Source organism: Lipotes vexillifer, unplaced genomic scaffold (genome assembly GCF_000442215.2).
Source record: "Lipotes vexillifer unplaced genomic scaffold, Lipotes_vexillifer_v1.1 scaffold763, whole genome shotgun sequence".
In the NCBI taxonomy this organism is placed as follows: domain Eukaryota; kingdom Metazoa; phylum Chordata; class Mammalia; order Artiodactyla; family Lipotidae; genus Lipotes; species Lipotes vexillifer.
Genome location: NW_006770909.1, coordinates 5410390 through 5427718, shown reverse-complemented (window position 1 = coordinate 5427718; position 17329 = coordinate 5410390). Strand labels below are relative to the sequence as shown.

The 17329-nt window shown below is 40.2% G+C and overlaps 1 protein-coding gene across 1 annotated transcript in view; it reads right to left on the bottom strand.

Annotated features, from left to right (window-relative positions):
• LRRIQ4 (leucine rich repeats and IQ motif containing 4) overlaps nucleotides 1–5871 on the bottom strand; it is a gene marked incomplete at its 3' end in the record, with an annotated part of 10518 nt that extends 4647 nt beyond the window's left edge. The window contains exons 1-4 of the mRNA XM_007446441.1: nucleotides 4852–5871; nucleotides 3733–3906; nucleotides 2173–2311; nucleotides 945–1141 (exon numbers count right to left, since the gene is read on the bottom strand). Coding sequence (XP_007446503.1) covers nucleotides 945–1141; nucleotides 2173–2311; nucleotides 3733–3906; nucleotides 4852–5871 — 1530 coding nt within the window. The remainder of the gene's footprint in view (nucleotides 1–944; nucleotides 1142–2172; nucleotides 2312–3732; nucleotides 3907–4851) is intronic.
• Between the last annotated feature and the right edge of the window lie 11458 nt (nucleotides 5872–17329).

The window sequence follows — 17329 nt, the reverse complement described above, 5'->3', positions numbered from 1 at the left end:
AAAAAAAAAAAAAAAAAAAAATTAATATTTTAATATAAACTTTTTTCCTTTATGTTGCAGCTTGGGCATTATTTTGATTTATTAAAATTATGTTTGTGGTAGCTTATATTATCTATGAGTTTAATTTCAGAAGTGTAAAGGAGGTGTCACACAATATTTACCAGGAAAGGGAGGATGTTAGGTCTGATATGATTGAGGGCCATTGATAAAGGGTCTTACAGACCAAAGACTAACTCTTATTTCAGGTAAAATGGAGAGTTGTCCACTTCAGCAGAGGCATGGCAAGATCTGACCTAGGTTTTAACAGCGTAGGTCTGACTGCTGAGTGGAAGATGTATCACAGGGGAAGCAGGTGAGGAATTAGGGACAGTAGTTGGAGGGCTAATGCAGTCAACTGGGTGTGAGATGATGGGGGGTTGGACCAGTTGAATGAAGAATACTGAATACTGACTGAAGTGGACACGTTCCTGGGCTGTCTGGGATATCCTTATGTTTCCATGGGCTTGGTGGGCAAGGAAGAGAGTGACAAGGCTCTTAGCCCTTTGATGCTAAGGGGCAGAGCAGAACTCTGGTCTCTAGACCTCTGATCCATAAATGCTTTCATTTCTAATTTTTCAGCCTCCACTTACTGACTTTGTTAACATAAGCTTTTCACTCCAGTGAATAGTCCAACAGTTTTAGATAGTTTGGGAATTTGAAGTTTGGGTTTCTTTTGCCTATTTGTCGGCTTCTCATCTGACACAGAGAAAAGGAACAGAAAAGACAAAAAATGCTAGGATGATGTTAAAAACTCTCTCGCTTAGCCCTGGGGATATAAAAGTAAATAAGAAACTCTATTCTCAAGGTATAGATGTGTAAAGAGCAGCCTCATAAATCTATAGTTTAACACGAATCCCACTCCAAGCAACTGTGAATATGTTATACAAAATGTTTGCTGATTTTACCTTTGTTGCCATTGTCTTCATATTTTTTCTTTCTTTAAGGTATGCCCATACAGCCTCAGCGCCTTCGGCACACACTAACATTGGGGGCTCTTCCATGGGATTGCCCATCAGTGTCAGAACTTTTAGATTCACTAGACTATCCAAATTCTCTGGAAGATGGGTGATCAAGTTGTCCTCGAGCCGTAATTCTTTCAAAGCTGAAATGATTGTTTTAAAATAATGAATCTGTCTTAAAAACAAACAAAATTAAAGCATGCATTCTTTAGTCCAATCACTTTGAAATGTTTGTTTCCTCCTATGCCATGTAACAAAAGACGGCACATTTAATGAGGCAAACCAAGTTCTCTTTTTTATAACAACTCAGAGTTGTTGGAGCCAGTGTAAATCAGTGTTAGAGACAGGAAAATAGTAAATACTAAAAAATGTTGAGAACGTTCCATTCCCCCAGGGATCAAAGAGAGGCTAAAAATGCATTGTCAGGAGCATGACTAAGGAGTACCTCATACCCATCCCTGCCACTAATCTTTGAATTATGTCCTATGGGTATGGGTAGGCAACAGCTTCCACTCATATTCCTTCATCCTCCTTTCATTAAAGAATAAGTCATAGCTTGAAAACACATCTATAAACCTGAAGATTCAGCACATTATGGCAAAGAAAAAGGTTTTATTTGGTTCCAGTAGGATCTCAGCAAAAGCCTGTTCAGTGAATGGATGGATTTACAAATAGTGGTTTAGCCTAGTGGAAAATGTTTGCATGTTCAAATATGAATCATGTATGATTTTTCATGTCAATCATGTAGCTCCAAAAGTCCCCCCTTGCTAATGTCATTACTCTGGGTCAATCCTTTTCCTTTTATTCAAGTGACTTATTGACCTAATGCAAATTTAATACAGGACCCCCAACTCCAAATTCTGGCAGATAGTAGGTATTCAGTAAATTCTTGTTCATGGCATAATGACTATATGGATGAATGCTAACTTTCTTAGCAGTTGCTATTTTCTTTTCAATTCTTAACAAACAATCTAATTGGCTTTGTGAGGCTCTTAGCTGTACTAACCTGGCACCTGGCCTTCCCCACACCACTAGGAAGCTCTGCAAGGAGATGATGGGGTAGGTCTAAGCTCTCATCACTGAGATTGATCTTTAGTAGGGCAAGGAAGCCTTCAATCACAGGAAATGCTGGCCTCAAACTCCACTGGGCTGTGGACCTACAAAGATTCCTCACCTTGTGCTTGGCAAATGGCATCTGGAAGTTGCTTAATCAGATTGCAGCGGCAATCAAGAATTTCCAAGTTGGGCATTGATCCCAAGGATACAGGCAGGTACTCGAGATAATTGTTCTCTACATACAGCTCTTTAAGACTCTGAAATAACATGAGAGTATACCATAATGATCCTTACATTGATAAAAGAATTATGGTAACCAGAATCACCTGTGAGTTCCCATGTTCTTTCTTTTTTTTCTTTTAATATTTATTTACTTAGGCTGTTCTGGGTCTTAGTTGCTGCACATGGACTCCTAGTTTCAGCATGCATGCAGGATCTAGTTCCCCGACCAGGGATCAAACCTGGGATCCCTGCATTGGGAGCATGTAGTCTTACCCACTGGACCACCAGGGAATTCCCTCCATGTTCTTTCAATGGGGATATTATGCATTGGGGTAAAGGGAAAAACACATTTAAAGAATCATCATCAAAAACTACAATTATTTTTGAGTTAAGCCATCAATTGCAGTTCTCACATATGCAGGGAAAAGAGAACGTGGGAATCTAGTGTTTATTTGTTTCACAAGAACTTTATGGAAAAACAGTTTGGATCATTTAACTACAAATATCATTTGCTCCCTTTCAACAGCTAATTCTCTGTGGCAGTTGCTACAGAACTGCAATTGCCACAAACATCAATCCAACATTGCCCAAGCGGATGTAGCCAAAAGGTACAGAGGATAGGTTAACTATTTTCAGATTCACTGGGCAAGATTTTAATGTTTGCATTTCACCCTAAGATTTTGGAGGGTGTGGCGTGACATGTACAAGGAGCAAGCTGACCAAAGGAGTTCTATGAACACAGGGCAAAGGAATAGAGAATTAGGAATAGGTGAGACGTACCTGTTCTGTACATGCCATTGCTCAGTTCCAGGACTGGGAGTTATGTAGTGGCTTACACCTACTTTATCATTATTAAAGTGTAGCACCAGGAACATGAAAAAAAAATCTTTAAAGTACACATACATAAAGACACACTGGTCTTTGAATGATGTCATCTTGTTGCTTTGCTAGGATTTAGCATAATGCTGTGGACCCATCTTCAGCATGAACCTGGTGCAATAGTTAAGTACACCATGATATGCCTTCCACCATGCAAGGAGGGAAATCAGACTGTCCCATCCAAAATGCAGACTCCCAGCCATGTCATCTGTATGATACCTTAACTTCAAAATAGTATAATTTTCAGGGAATATTTTTTAAAAGTGGAAATTAATTGCAAAGTGGTATGGCTCAGTTTCTGCAAATAAAACATGCCAAAGCACACAGTAGAAACAAGTATGGCTTGACATACCCAAGAGCAATTACAATAAAATGTTCTTGGAGTATGGATCCCGGGGCTGTTCAGGAAGACAGTGGAAGCCTCAAAGTGTAACAGTGACTGCTTGCTGGGAGCTAGGAATCTTGTATGGATGATTCTACATGCAACCTGTGAGAACAACACCATGTCTTCTCAATATCAGCGAATTTAAGGAATCAGGGCATATAATTTTTTGCCTGCTCGTTTGGGGAGGCTTACCTGTAGTTTCCTAATGCATTCTGGCATATGGGTAAGCTTGGCTCCCTGATCTTGGCCAATGTATAATTTCTCTAAAGACTCTAAAGAAAGGATTTCTTCTGGAAAGGAAGGAAACTGATTTCCAGTTAGTCCAAGAATCTTCAGTTTTGAAAGTAAACCAAAGTCTGACGGTAACTGGAAGTATTCCAAAAAGATAAGTTTCAGGTCAAGATTATTTTTAACAGTAAGAAAATAAATTGGGCTTTTAGTTTTGAGGCAGAATGTTTAAAAAATAAGTAGAGCAATTTAGCATCTCCTACTGATGAAAAGTTAGCCCATATGTTTGTATATATAGTATTTATACTCATAGATATATAAAGTCTGGAGTTCTACCTTTCCCCTAGCCTCTCTGCTCTTTACTTTTATGCACTGGATAAAATTAGAGCAATTTTTAACCTACTTTATTGCAAATTTTTAAGCTGTAGTGTATCAAATGCTTGACACTACTGAAAGAAAAAGTACTAAGCTTATTAGTGTAATATTGCAACTATAATATTCATAATTAATTCTGTTATTGGAACTGATCAATTTAGTGACATGACCTCTCACCCTTAAAGGCTTTAGCTCAGCAATTCTGAAACTTTAGTTAAAATCTCAGTTGGAAGGAAACAATGAATTACAATTATATCTTCTGCCCTCCAGTGAATCCTAAGGCTATCTGTCCTGCTATTAGGCAGGCATTTCACAGACTCCCACTCCCAGACTTTCAGAGTTGGAAGGCCTCAAAAAGGTATCTCTATTCTAACCCTCTAATATGGTGGTTGAATATGTTCCATAGCTAGCCATCCAGCTCATATTTAAACACCACCTCCTGGGATGAAAAGCTCATTGGCTGAAGACCGCTACTTATCAAATTCCCTTCTCCTGTCAAGCCAAAATCTGTGTCACTAATACATCCACCTATTGGCCTCTTTCTGGCCCTCTGGAAACACATGGAAAAATCTCACTCTTAAAATATGTGACACAATCACCCTACTGATTATGTTACAGAAATACCTATTTTCTTGTAGGAAAAAAGGCCCAACTCTGTGTCTTAATAGCTTTTTAACTCATAGTGACAGCCAGGAAGGGGATCGGTACCTGGCATATTTTATTATCATCCAGCGCCAGGATTTCCAGGTTCTGTAGCTCACAGATCTGCAACGGACAGCGTTCCAGATAGTTCTGGCTGAGATCGAGGAAGCGCAGGTTAACCAGGCGTCGGAAGGGGCGGCGCAGCACCCGCAGGCCGGTGTTGTGCAGGTAGAGCAGGTGCAGCGAGGTCCACCTGCAAAGGAGGTGCGGCACCTTCTCTAGGTGGTTCCCGCTCAGCCCAATCTCCGTCACCTGCGAGAGCTCGGCCAGGGTGTGCGGGATGGAGTGGAGGCGATTGTGGGATAAATCCAGCACCGACAGCTTGGAGCACTGACACAGCGACTCTGGGAGAACAGGCAGGCTGTTGTAGGCCACGTAGAACTCCTTCAGCTTCGTCAGGTTCCCAATCTCTTCCGGGATGACACTTAGCTTGTTCTCATCCAGGTCGATGATCTCCAGGTTGAAGAGACCACACAGCTCCAGAGGGAAAACTTCAAATAGGTTTTGTTTCAGGTGGATCTCCCTCAGTTTGGTCTGGTTCACCATTTCCTTGGGCAGAGATTTCAGGTGGTTTCCTGCCAGTCCGAGCAGCTCGAGGTGGTGAAGGTGTTTACAGACCAGGATGGGGATCTCCGCCAGGTCCGTGCGGTAGAGGCGGAGCTCACGCAACTTGCGGATGCCGCCGAGGACCCGAAGGGACGAGGCCAGGAGCGGGTTGTCGCTCAGGTCCAGGCCCTCCAGGTTGCTCAGCTTCCCCAGCTCGGGGCACAGATTCTCCAGCTTGTTCTTGTTCAGGTAGAGGATCCTGACGTTCCTTAAATGCTGAATATCCTTGGGGATTTCTGCAATCTGGTTGTTTTCCAGATGCACTTCCTCTAATTCTCGTAAGCCTAAAATCTCCGCTGGAATGGTAAGCAAGCTCTGATTAGAAGCGTCAATGAAAAATGTTCTATCAGAGACCTGTTGTGGATCATTTTTCTGATGAATCCTAGATGAATGTTCTGATTTTGTGCTGTCATTTGACATTATTCTGATGGAAGGTTCAAATATTCAAAATCTGAAATATTGTGAAAAGAAACAAAAAAATATCAGTTTACTTGCCACCAGATTTGGTATCCTTAAGAGAAATAAAATTTAGTTGATTAAATTGAGTGCTCACTACGACACAACATAAAATGTAGGTTTTTGTGTTTCCTGTTGGGAGAGTACCCCTCTTTCTCCTAACGGGTTGACTCATATTTTAAAAGAAGGATTGTCTAATTTCAATTTTTAGAAATGCCTCTTTTGATTCTGTTTTCAGGTTGTATGTGGAAGGTTGCAGAAGATCATTGATCTTACCATAAACACCGAGAAAACATTAGGAAAAAAATAGTACTTTAAATTATTGCATTTTGGGGAGTTCCCTGGTGGCTTAGTGGTTAGGATTCTGGGCTTTCACTGCCGTGACCTGGGTTCAGTCCCTGGTCAGGGAACTGAGATCCCACAAGCTGCGTGGCCAAAAAACGAAACAAAAATTACATTTTTCCTTAAATCCCCCAGAGAGTTGTGGCTGTAAAGAAGGCCAGTAGAGGGCTTCCCTGGTGGCGCAGTGGTTGAGAGTCCGCCTGCCAATGCAGTGGACACGGGTTCGTGCCCCGGTCCGGGAAGATCCCACATGCCGCGGAGCGTCTGGGCCCGTGAGCCATGGCTGCTGAGCCTGCGCATCTGGACCCTGTGCTCCGCAAAAAAAAAAAAAAAAAAAAAAAAGAAGGCCAGTAGAATTAAATTCTACAGATGGACTAGCCCTTCCTAAATAAGGAGAGACTAGTGGGCACTTTCATGCCCCGTGGCATTTTCAAGTTTGGGGACTGGCGGGTGGAGAAGCAAGCTTGCCGTAGGCATAGGCAAAGGAACTTCTGGGACAAGGGAAAACCGACTGAACTTTTAACAGCGATGTGTGAACAGGCACAGTGGATTATAATCTGTGAAACCGAGGGTAGCCATCAGTCAGATCCATTAAACTATAACTTGCTTAATAAATAATAAACTGTAACTTGTCTTCACTGATCAAGCTCGCTTTAATTGTTTTTACAAAAACTTGCGTATCCTGCAAGCATCGCATAGCCTAAACAATACAAGACCCATTCACCACCCCTATAGATAGTATCTCTGACGTAGGAGTTGTAAGGTGTTTGCCCAATTTGTTTTTCAGGAACTTGGAATCAGCTATGGTCCAGTTGGCTCTCCAGCCAGTTAAGACTGGTTGGGACTACTGACCCTGCAACTGGGCATGCACGAGTGTCTGATCGGTGACCATTTGCCATCAAAGGGTCAAAAACTCCACCCTCAGAGGATGCTAATGTCACCATATTCTGAACATGCGTCCCATGAAGAATTATGTAACTTAGTTGTGCCTGTGCAGAACGATGATTACCTCACTTTTTTCTTATCTCCAGTCACCTTTCCCCATGCTCCCCACACCTCAGGCCACCGTGCTTCTTTATCTCATAAATATCCTAAGCCCCTTGTCTTTGGGGAGGTGGATTTGTGATTTGTTCTTTTGTCTCCTCGCTTGGCTGCTTTGTGAATAAACCCTTTCTCCGCTGCAAACTTCCACATCTCAGTGTTTGGCTTGCTGTGTTCTCAGGCAAATGAACCTCGTTGGTAGCATCGGGAGCTGAATGCAGAGCCAGCTCTCCCCACCATCTAGTTCACCCCTAATTGACTGGGGCTGACTTCGTGGCCTTAGGGAAAGTTGCAGGTGGGATGAAAAAGTAGAGAGAGATGCTCTTGTCTCATGGTCTTTGATCCCTAAGCCTGGCTGGGGGGAAGCATTTCAATCCCTAAGTAAGACATTTGAAATTGCAGTGAACGGAAATGAATTAAAGTTGCAACCCAGAAATTAAAGGGACAGATAGATCATGTCCATGGGTTAGAACTCTCAATGGTAAGATGTCAGTAGTCCCCAAATCGATCTGTTGTTTCAGTGCAATCTCAATCAAACTCTCAGCAAGCTTTCTTTTTTCTTTTTGGTAGAAGTTCATATGCTGATTTTTTAAACTTATATGAAAACGCAAAAGACTTAGAATTGCAAAAGACAATCTTGAATAATAACAAAAGTGGCAGATTTACACTACTAGATTGACAGATCTTTTTTTTTTTTTTTTTTTTTTTGGGGGTACGCGGGCCTCTCACTGTTGTGGCCTCTCCCTCTGCGGAGCACAGGCTCCGGATGCGCAGGCTCAGCGGCCATGGCTCACGGGCCCAGCCACTCCGCTGCATGTGGGATCTTCCCGGACCGGGGCACGAACCCGTGTCCCCAGCATCGGCAGGCGGACTCTCAACCACTGCGCCACCAGGGAAGCCCTAGATTGACAGATCTTACAAATCTAAGATGTTAATTTTGTATTGCAGAAGACTAAGCCCTTGGTTATTAACACGCACGCACATGCACAGCCTTAGGGGGAAGGCAGGGAAGACTATGACATGATCGTGGCCAGGTTGATTGTGGCATCCCTGACTTGCCTTTTTGGGTGGTGGCTTTCCTGCTGGAGGACTAGGCCTCCCATCCAGGACAGAGGCCCAGACAAGATGGAGCCCCACACTTAATATTATTGCTTCTTGAAGCATAGCAGCATGTGGTTCAGACCTCGTTGCTATATGCCTAGCCTCAAAAAGAGCTCTGGGATGGTGTTGTCCTCTGTTATTTAAAGAAAGGAGAAGATGGGGGATTCCCTGGTGGTCCAGTGGTTAGGCCTAAGTGCTTTCACTGCCATGGGCCCGGGTTCGATCCCTGGTTGGGGAATCCCGCAAGCTGCGTGGCCAAAAAAAAAAAAAAAAAGTACCGGAGAAGATGTATCATGGTTTAAATTATGTCTAGAACTAGTTGTCTCCAACATCTTTGTCCTTATCTAATACTGTTCAGTCCTGTAGGATAAAATCTCATTTCCTAAATACAGATGACTGACAACGCTGACAGCTCCTAGGCAATCAACAGTATCCAGACTGAGGTGATAATATAAACAAAATAGAAATAGAGAACACCAAGGACACTTAGTTATGTGCTCTAGGTTTTACTTAACCAATTTAATCCTCACAAGAACTCTAAGGAGGCACCATTACAACCCCTGTTTCACAGGTAAAGAAAGTAAATAACTAAAAGGGCTCTTCTCGGGACATAGTAGGAAGCAGGAGCAGAGCATTTGACTTAACCTCACCTGTTCACCTAGGTTTTTAACATCATTTGTTCGTGAGAAGCCTGGTTTTAATTAAAATCTTTCCTCTTGGGTGTGAAGTTTCAGGCTTGATTTTCCTTTTCCAGTCTTCCTCCACAGTCATCTGGGGGAAATTTGTGTGCACTGGCCACTCTCATTAGGGTTCGCACGAGTACATCTGGGCTTCCAGACACATAAAAGAACTTATTTCTCTGAACATTCATCCTGCTCCGTGATGAGACCTTTCTAGAAGGTCTTGAATGTGTGTATTATCTCACATTAATCATACCCCATATGTGTTTGGAATCGAGTTGCTAGCCCTCTGAAAGCTATTTATATTGTATATGCTTAGTGGACTTAATAAAAGGAGGTTCTAAAGGCAGGATTTGCAACAGCTGCCAGTAAATAAGAATGGGGAAGACTGATTCTTTATTGGCTATTTTTTCCTAGGGATTACTTTCTGAATACGGTCAAATTAACTTATTACAACCCAGTATTATTGAGAAGTTTCAGAGTGGAATTACTGTTGCATCTTCATTTCAAGGAGTGAGGGTTTGGAGAGTTTAATAAATAGCCCTTCTTTGTGTAATTTAATGACCACGAAAACCATTTAAGAAAATAACTCAAGTTTACATCAAGTGTTGATACTTCTGTCTCCAAGTCTAATTACACACAAACTGGATAAGTAAGATTAGCGTCCGGAGGTTAATATGACGTGTGGCTCTCTCTGATAGCAAAAATAACCATTTCTAGTTAAAATAATTTCAAGATTTTACTTAAAACTTCACCTGGGAGATCTTCTCTCTCTAACACAGACAAGCTAAAAGTAACCTTAATTAACCTAGGACTGGAGAATCGTGTAATGGTAACACCACCCCTTGCCTTGATAAAAATTTCTGGGAAACTATAATATCCTTTGAAAAAATTTTAAGTCTCCTCTCAAGTAATACTGAGATGAAGTTCCATATAAACTTCCGACTTGAGTGGACAACTTTCTATAAGCAAGTAACTTTAGATTTTGGGCAGGGGCAAGGGAGAATCTACATGGCTCAGCTAATAATAAAGGCAGATTCTCTGGGTGTGATACTATGATATAATGAGAAATATATGGTCTTGGTCTTTTTCCCCAAGTTCTTGACACAAGAACTTCTAAAACCCTTGGAATTTTCTGAGTAATCGGAGTGAGAATAGAGTAATGGAGCATCTCTTGCTATTCATAATAAGCCCCTTTCAACCACACTTGAGTTTATACAAATCAGGTGACTCTAGTTGCGGTCCCAGACAGCTTCAGGATGGAGGCTGGTTGCCAAGAGGAAAGAACACATGTTTAGAGGGGTGGAACTTTCAGCCTCAGCCCCCAACCTTAGAGAAGGGGAGAGGGGCTGTAGATTGAATTAAATCACCAATGGCCAATGATTTAATCAATCATGTTTCTGTAATGGAACCTCCATAAAAAGCATCTTTGGTTTAGGGAGCTTCTGAGTTGGTGAACACATCGAGTACTGGAGGGTGGTGTGCCTGGAGAGGGCACAGAAGCTCTGCATCACTTCCCCATACACTGCCCTACACATCTCTTCCATTTGGTTGTTCCTGAGTTGTATCCTTTAAAATAAACTGGTAATAGTAATGTAGGGAAGCAAAACTTGCCATCCTAAAATATCTCTTTAGTGTACAGATTATTTCAAGGTGAAAACAAGGCCCAAAAAAACTCAAAAAGAAAAAAAAATTTTTAACATCTTTATTGGAGTATAATTGCTTTACACTGTTGGGTTAGTTTCTGCTGTATAACAAAGTGAATCAGCTACACATATACATATATCCCCGTATCTCCTCCTTCTTGCATCTCCCTCTCACTCTCCCCACCACCAATCCCACCCCTCTAGGCGGTCACAGAGCACGGAGCTGATCTCCCTGTGCTATGCGGTTGCTTCCCACTAGCCATCTGTTTTACATTTGGTAGTGTACATATGTCCATGCCACTCTCTCACTTTGTCATACCTTACCCTTCCCCCTTCCCATGTCTTCAAATCCATTCTCTGCATCTGTGTCTTTACTCCTGCCCTGCCCCTGGGTTCATCAGAACCATTTTTTTTGTTTGTTTTTTTAGATTCTGTATATATGTGTTAGCATACGATATTTGTTTTTCTCTTTCTGACTTACTTCACTCTGTATGACAGATTCTAGGTCCATCCACCTCTTTCTATGGCTGAGTAATATTCCATTGTATATATGTGCCACATCTTCTTTATCCATTCATCTGTCGATGTGCACTTAGGTTGTTTCCATGTCCTGGCTATTGTAAATAGTGCTGCAGTGAACATTGTGGTACATGATTCTTTATGAATTATGGTTTTCTCAGGGTATATGCCCAGTAGTGGGATTGCTGGGTCATATGGTAGTTCTATTTTTAGTTTTTTAAGGAACCTCCATACTGTTCTCCATAGTGACTGTATCAATTTACATTCCCACCAACAGTGTAGGAGGGTTCCCTTTTCTCCACACCCTCTCCAGCATTTATGGTTTGTAGATTTTTTGATGATGGCCATTCTGACTGGTGTGAGGTGATACCTCATTGTAGTTTTGATTTGCATTTCTCTAAGGATTAGTGATGTTGAGCATCCTTTCACGTGTTTGCTGGCAATCTGTATATCTTTTTGGAGAAATAGCTATTTAGGTCTTCTGCCCATTTTTGGATTGGGTAGTTTTTTTGATATTGAGCTGCATGAGCTGCTTGTATATTTTGGAGATTAATCCTTTGTCAGTTGCTTCATTTGCAAATATTTTCTCCCATTCTGAGGGCTGTCTTTTCATCTTGTTTATGGTTTCCTTTGTTGTGCAAAACCTTTTAAGTTTCATTAGGTCCCATTTGTTTATTTTTGCTTTTATTTCCATTTCTCTAGGAGGTGGGTCAAAAAGGACCTTGCTGTGATTTAAGTCATAGAGTGTTCTGCCTATGTTTTCCTTTAAGGGTTTTATAGTGTCTGGCCTTACATTTAGGTCTTTAATCCATTTTGAGTTTATTTTTGTGTATGGTGTTAAGGCGTGTTCTAATTTCATTCTTTTACATATAGCGGTCCAGTTTTCCCAGCACCACTTATTGAAGAGGCTGTCTTTTCTCCATTGTATATTCTTGCCTCCTTTATCAAAGATAAGGTGACCATAGGTGTGTGGGTTTATCTCTGGGCTTTCTATCCTGTTCCGTTGACCTATATTTCTGTTTTTGTCCCAGTACCATACTTGTGCCAGTCTTGATTACTGTAGCTTTGTAGTATACTCTGAAACTGGGGAGCCTGATTCCTCCAGCTCTGTTTTTCTTTCTCAAGATTGCTTTGGCTATTCGGGGTCTTTTGTATTTCCATACAAATTGTGAAATTTTTTGTTCTAGTTCTGGGAAAAATGCCATTGGTAGTTTGATAGGGATTGCATTGAATCTGTAGATTGCTTTGGGTAGTAGAGTCATTTTCACAATGTTGATTCTTCAAACCCAAGAACATGGTGTATCTCTCCATCTGTTTGTATCATCTTTAATTTCTTACATCAGTATCTTACAGTTTTCTGCATACAGGTCTTTTGTCTCCTTAGGTAGGTTTATTCCTAGGTATTTTATTCTTTTTGTTGCAGTGGTAAATGGGAGTGTTTCCTTGATTTCTCTTTCAGATTTTTCATCATTAGTGTATAGGAATGCCAGAGATTTCTGTGCATTAATTTTGTATCCTGCTACTTTACCAAATCCATTGATTAGCTCTAGTAGTTTTCTGGTAGCATCTTTAGGATTCTCTATGTATAGTATCATGTCATCTGCAAACAGTGACAGCTTTACTTCTTCTTTTCCAATTTGGATTCCTTTTATTTCCTTTTCTTCTCTGATTGCTGTGCCTAAACCTTCCAAGACTATGTTAAATAACAGTGGTGAGAGTGGGCAACCTCATCTTGTTCCTGATCTTTGTGGAAATGGTTTCAGATTTTCACCATTGAGAACGATGTTGGCTGTGGGTTTGTCACATATGGCATTTATTATGTTGAGGTAAGTTCCCTCTATGCCTACTTTCTGGAGGGTTTTTAATCATAAGTCGGTGTTGAATTTTGTCAAAAGCTTTTTCTGCATTTATTGAGATGATCATATGGTTTTTATCCTTCAATTTGTTAATATGGTTTATCACATTGATTGATTTGCATATAGAGAAGAATCCTTGCATTCCTGGAATAAACCCCACTTGATCATGGTGTATGATCCTTTTAATGTGCTGTTGGATTCTGTTTGCTAGTATTTTGTTGAGGATTTTTGCATCTATGTTCATCAGTGATATTGGCCTGTAGTTTTCTTTCTTTGTGACATCCTTGTCTGGTTTTGGTATCAAGGTGATGGTGGCCTCGTAGAATGAGTTTGGGAGTGTTCCTCCCTCTGCTATATTTTGGAAGAGTTTGAGAAGGATAGGTGTTAGCTCTTCTCTAAATGTTTGATAGAATTCGCCTGTGAAGCCATCTGGTCCTGGGCTTTTGTTTGTTGGAAGATTTTTAATCACAGTTTCAATTTCAGTGTTTGTGATTGGTCTGTTCATATTTTCTATTTCTTCCTGATTCAGTCTTGGTAGTTTGTGCATTTCTAAGAATTTGTCCATTTCTTCCAGATTGTCCATTTTATTGGCATAGAGTTGCTTGTAGTAATCCCTCATGATCCTTTGTATTTCTGCAGTGTCAGTTGTTACTTCTCCTTTTTCATTTCTGATTCTATTGATTTGAGTCTTCTCCCTTTTTTTCTTGATGAGTCTGGCTAATGGTTTATCTATTTTGTTTATCTTCTCAAAGAATCAGCTTTTAGTTTTATTGACCTTTGCTATTGTTTCCTTCATTTCTTTTTCATTTATTTCTGATCTGATCTTTATGATTTCTTTCCTTCTGCTAACTTTGGGGGTTTTTTGTTCTTCTTTCTCTAATTGCTTTAGGTTTAAGGTTAGGTTGTTTATTTGAGATTTTTCTTGTTTTTTGTCATAGGATTGTATTGCTATAAACTTCCCTCTTAGAACTGCTTTTGCTGCATCCCATAGGTTTTGGGCCATTGTGTTTTCATGGTCATTTTTTTCTAGGTATTTTTTGATTTCCTCTTTGATTTCTTCAGTGATCTCTTGGTTATTTAGTAGTGTATTGTTTAGCCTCCATGTGTTTCTATTTTTTACAGATCTTTTCCTGTAATTGATATCTAGTCTCATAGCATTGTGGTCAGAAAAGATACTTGATACAATTTCAGTTTTCTTAAATTTACCAAGGCTTGATTTGTGACCCAAGGTATGATCTATCCTGGAGAATGTTCCATGAACACTTGAGAAGAAAGTGTGTTCTGTTGTTTTTGGATGGAATGTCCTATAAATATCAATTAAGTCCATCTTGTTTAACGTGTCATTTAAAGCTTGTGTTTCCTTATTTATTTTCAGTTTGGTTGATCTGTCCACTGGTGAAAGTGGGGTGTTAAAGTCTCCTACAATTATTGTGTTACTGTCGATTTCCCCTCTTATGGCTGTTAGCATTTGCCTTACGTATTGAGGTGCTCCTATATTGGGTGCATAAATATTTACAATTGTTGTATCTTCTTCTTGGATTGATCCCTTGATCAGTATGGAGTGTCCTTCTTTGCCTCTTGTAATAGTCTTTATTTTAAAGTCTATTTTGTCTGATATGAGAATTGCTACTCCAGCTTTCTTTTGATTTCCATTTGCATGGAATATCTTTTTCCATCCCCTCCCTTTCAGTCTGTATGTGTCCCTAGGTCTGAGGTGGGTCTCTTGTAGACAGCATATATATGGGTCTTGTTTTTGTATCCATTCAGCCAGTCTATGTCTTTTGGTTGGAGCATTTATTCCATTTATATTTAAGGTAATTATCGATATGTATGTTCCTATTCCCATTTTCTTAATTGTTTTGGGTTTGTTATTGTAGGTCTTTTCCGTCTCTTGTGTTTCCTGCCTAGAGAAGTTTCAGGAAGAAACTTTAAACTTCATCTTAGCTGCCTAAAAAAATTTAGATGGAGGGCCTGTTCCCTCAATAGAGCTATCACCAGAGATGTCTGCCCAAAATATGGGGTAGATGTGTTGGGGGAAACTCTAGGCAGAACCTAAAGATCAGAGTCCATCCTGTATCCTATTGGCTCTGGGTTGCCCAGCAAACATTTATTTACCACACATTTGCCTTTCCATCTGCACATGAATTACCTTCCTTCCCTTTGAAGTCCAAAACCACTACCCCTAATATCCTCTTTTGTTTTTAGCTGAAGGTGATATTTAAGGTCAGGTTTACAGCCATTCTGGTGAGTTACTCAGTTTTCCTGGGTCTCTCCCGCGGATACATGTTATTAAATTTTTGTTTGACTTTCTTCTGTTGATCTGTCTCAGGTCAGTTTAATTCTTAGATGAGCCAGAAGAACCTAGAAGGGGAGATGAAAGTTTCTTCCTCTCTGTCAGTAAGTACAGTGTTCCCCTGAATTCTGTGAACCATTAAAGCAAATCATTGAATCCGCAAAGGGAGTCTGGGAACCTTCTTCGGTAGAAGTACCAGTGACAACCCAGGACTTTGGACTGCTATCCGAAGTAGGAAGCAGTCTTGTGGGACTGAGCCCTAAATCTGTGGGGTCTGTGCTAACTTCAGATAGTGTCAGAACTAAATTATAGGATACCTAGTTGGTGTCTGGAGAGAACTGGAGAATTGTTTGTTGTGCAAAACCCACACATTTGGTGTTAGAAGTGTTCTGTGAGTAGGAAATGATGGTAGTTAGTACTGGGATATTGAGACTCTTGATTTTTTTTTTTTAAGAGAAATGGTGTGGGGTGGTTGGGTAGGGGTGGGAAACCTATTATCTGATAATGATCTTTGAAAGGTTTGTAGAGTGAGGAGTTCCACCAAGCTGGGATCCAGCAACCCTGTCCTTTTGAAAACCTCTGATCGATGACCTAAAGATGAAAAAGGACTTTGTGGAACATTCTTTTGCCAGAATTGTTAGCTTGTACTGAGCAGTGTGCCCCCATCCCTACTGTTGCCAAATTATTGATCTGAAATAGCTTCTCAGGATTTCTTTCTTTTAAATAGACTCAAAGTGGCATTTTATCCATTTCAAGAATGTTTATATCTTTCAGTCCCGCACCCATACCACCAAACTATAGACCTAGTAATATATAAACAAAGACTTTTTTCTTCTTTTTCTTTTTTAAAATTTGGGTTTTCAAACTGTTATCTTGCATAACGAATGAGGAAGAAGGCATTGGGAACTGTTCCATTTACTAATCATTGATATACTTTCTCATCTCTTTAGAAAATAAGAATGTAGACTTCATATAACTCACTCTTCTTTTATCCATGGGCCAAAACATTTTTAATAACAGAACACCAATTTTTCCGTATTCAGTACACAAACAATATGCATGCATTAACCCCACCAGAAATTAGCACTTCAGCAGAAAATTCAACCAGGAATTTATTCTGCTTGCTAGCAGCTCAGTTGAGCCATCTGAGAGTTGGGAAAAATAGCTAATGAATATATTAAATATTAATTTCCCCAGATCCTTTGAGTTCTATCTCCATATTATCAGGAAATAACTTACTAGACCATATTATCTGTTTCCTCAAGACTGACTTTCTTAAGTCATAATTAAACACCATGCTGTTGGCTTTTTAAATAAAATAACAATAAAAGAAAGAATCATTTGAAAAATATTTCTGGATCTTCTACAAAACCATAGTCAAAGACAGGTCTATTAAGTTACTTATATAAATATACACCTACTAAGCCTTCCTTAAATATACACCTACTAAGGCTTCCTACTAAGCCTTTTATTGAAGCATGGGGATCGCATACAGTCAGCCCTCTGTGTATCTGATGGTTCCACATCCATGGATTTGACCAACCTCAGATGAAAAATATTCGACTAAAACAATCCAGAAAGTTTCACAAAGCAAAACTTGAATTTGCTGTGCTCTGGCAACTATTTCATAGCTTTTACATGGTATTTACAGCTGTTTATATAGCATTTACATTGTATTAGGTATTATACGTGGTCTAGAGGTGATTTAAAGGATGCAGGAGGACGTGCATTGGTTATATGCAAATACTATGTTGTTTTATATAAGGGACTTGAGCTTCCACGGATATTGGGATCCGAGTGGGTCCTGGAACTAATCCCTGAGGACACTGAGGGATGACAAGGAACGATGACATCCTCACATATTTTCTTTGGTTCTGACTTCTAGAAAGTTCAGATTCGAGTTAGACCTCTACTCCTAGTTCTTTTTTTTTTTTTTTTTTTTTT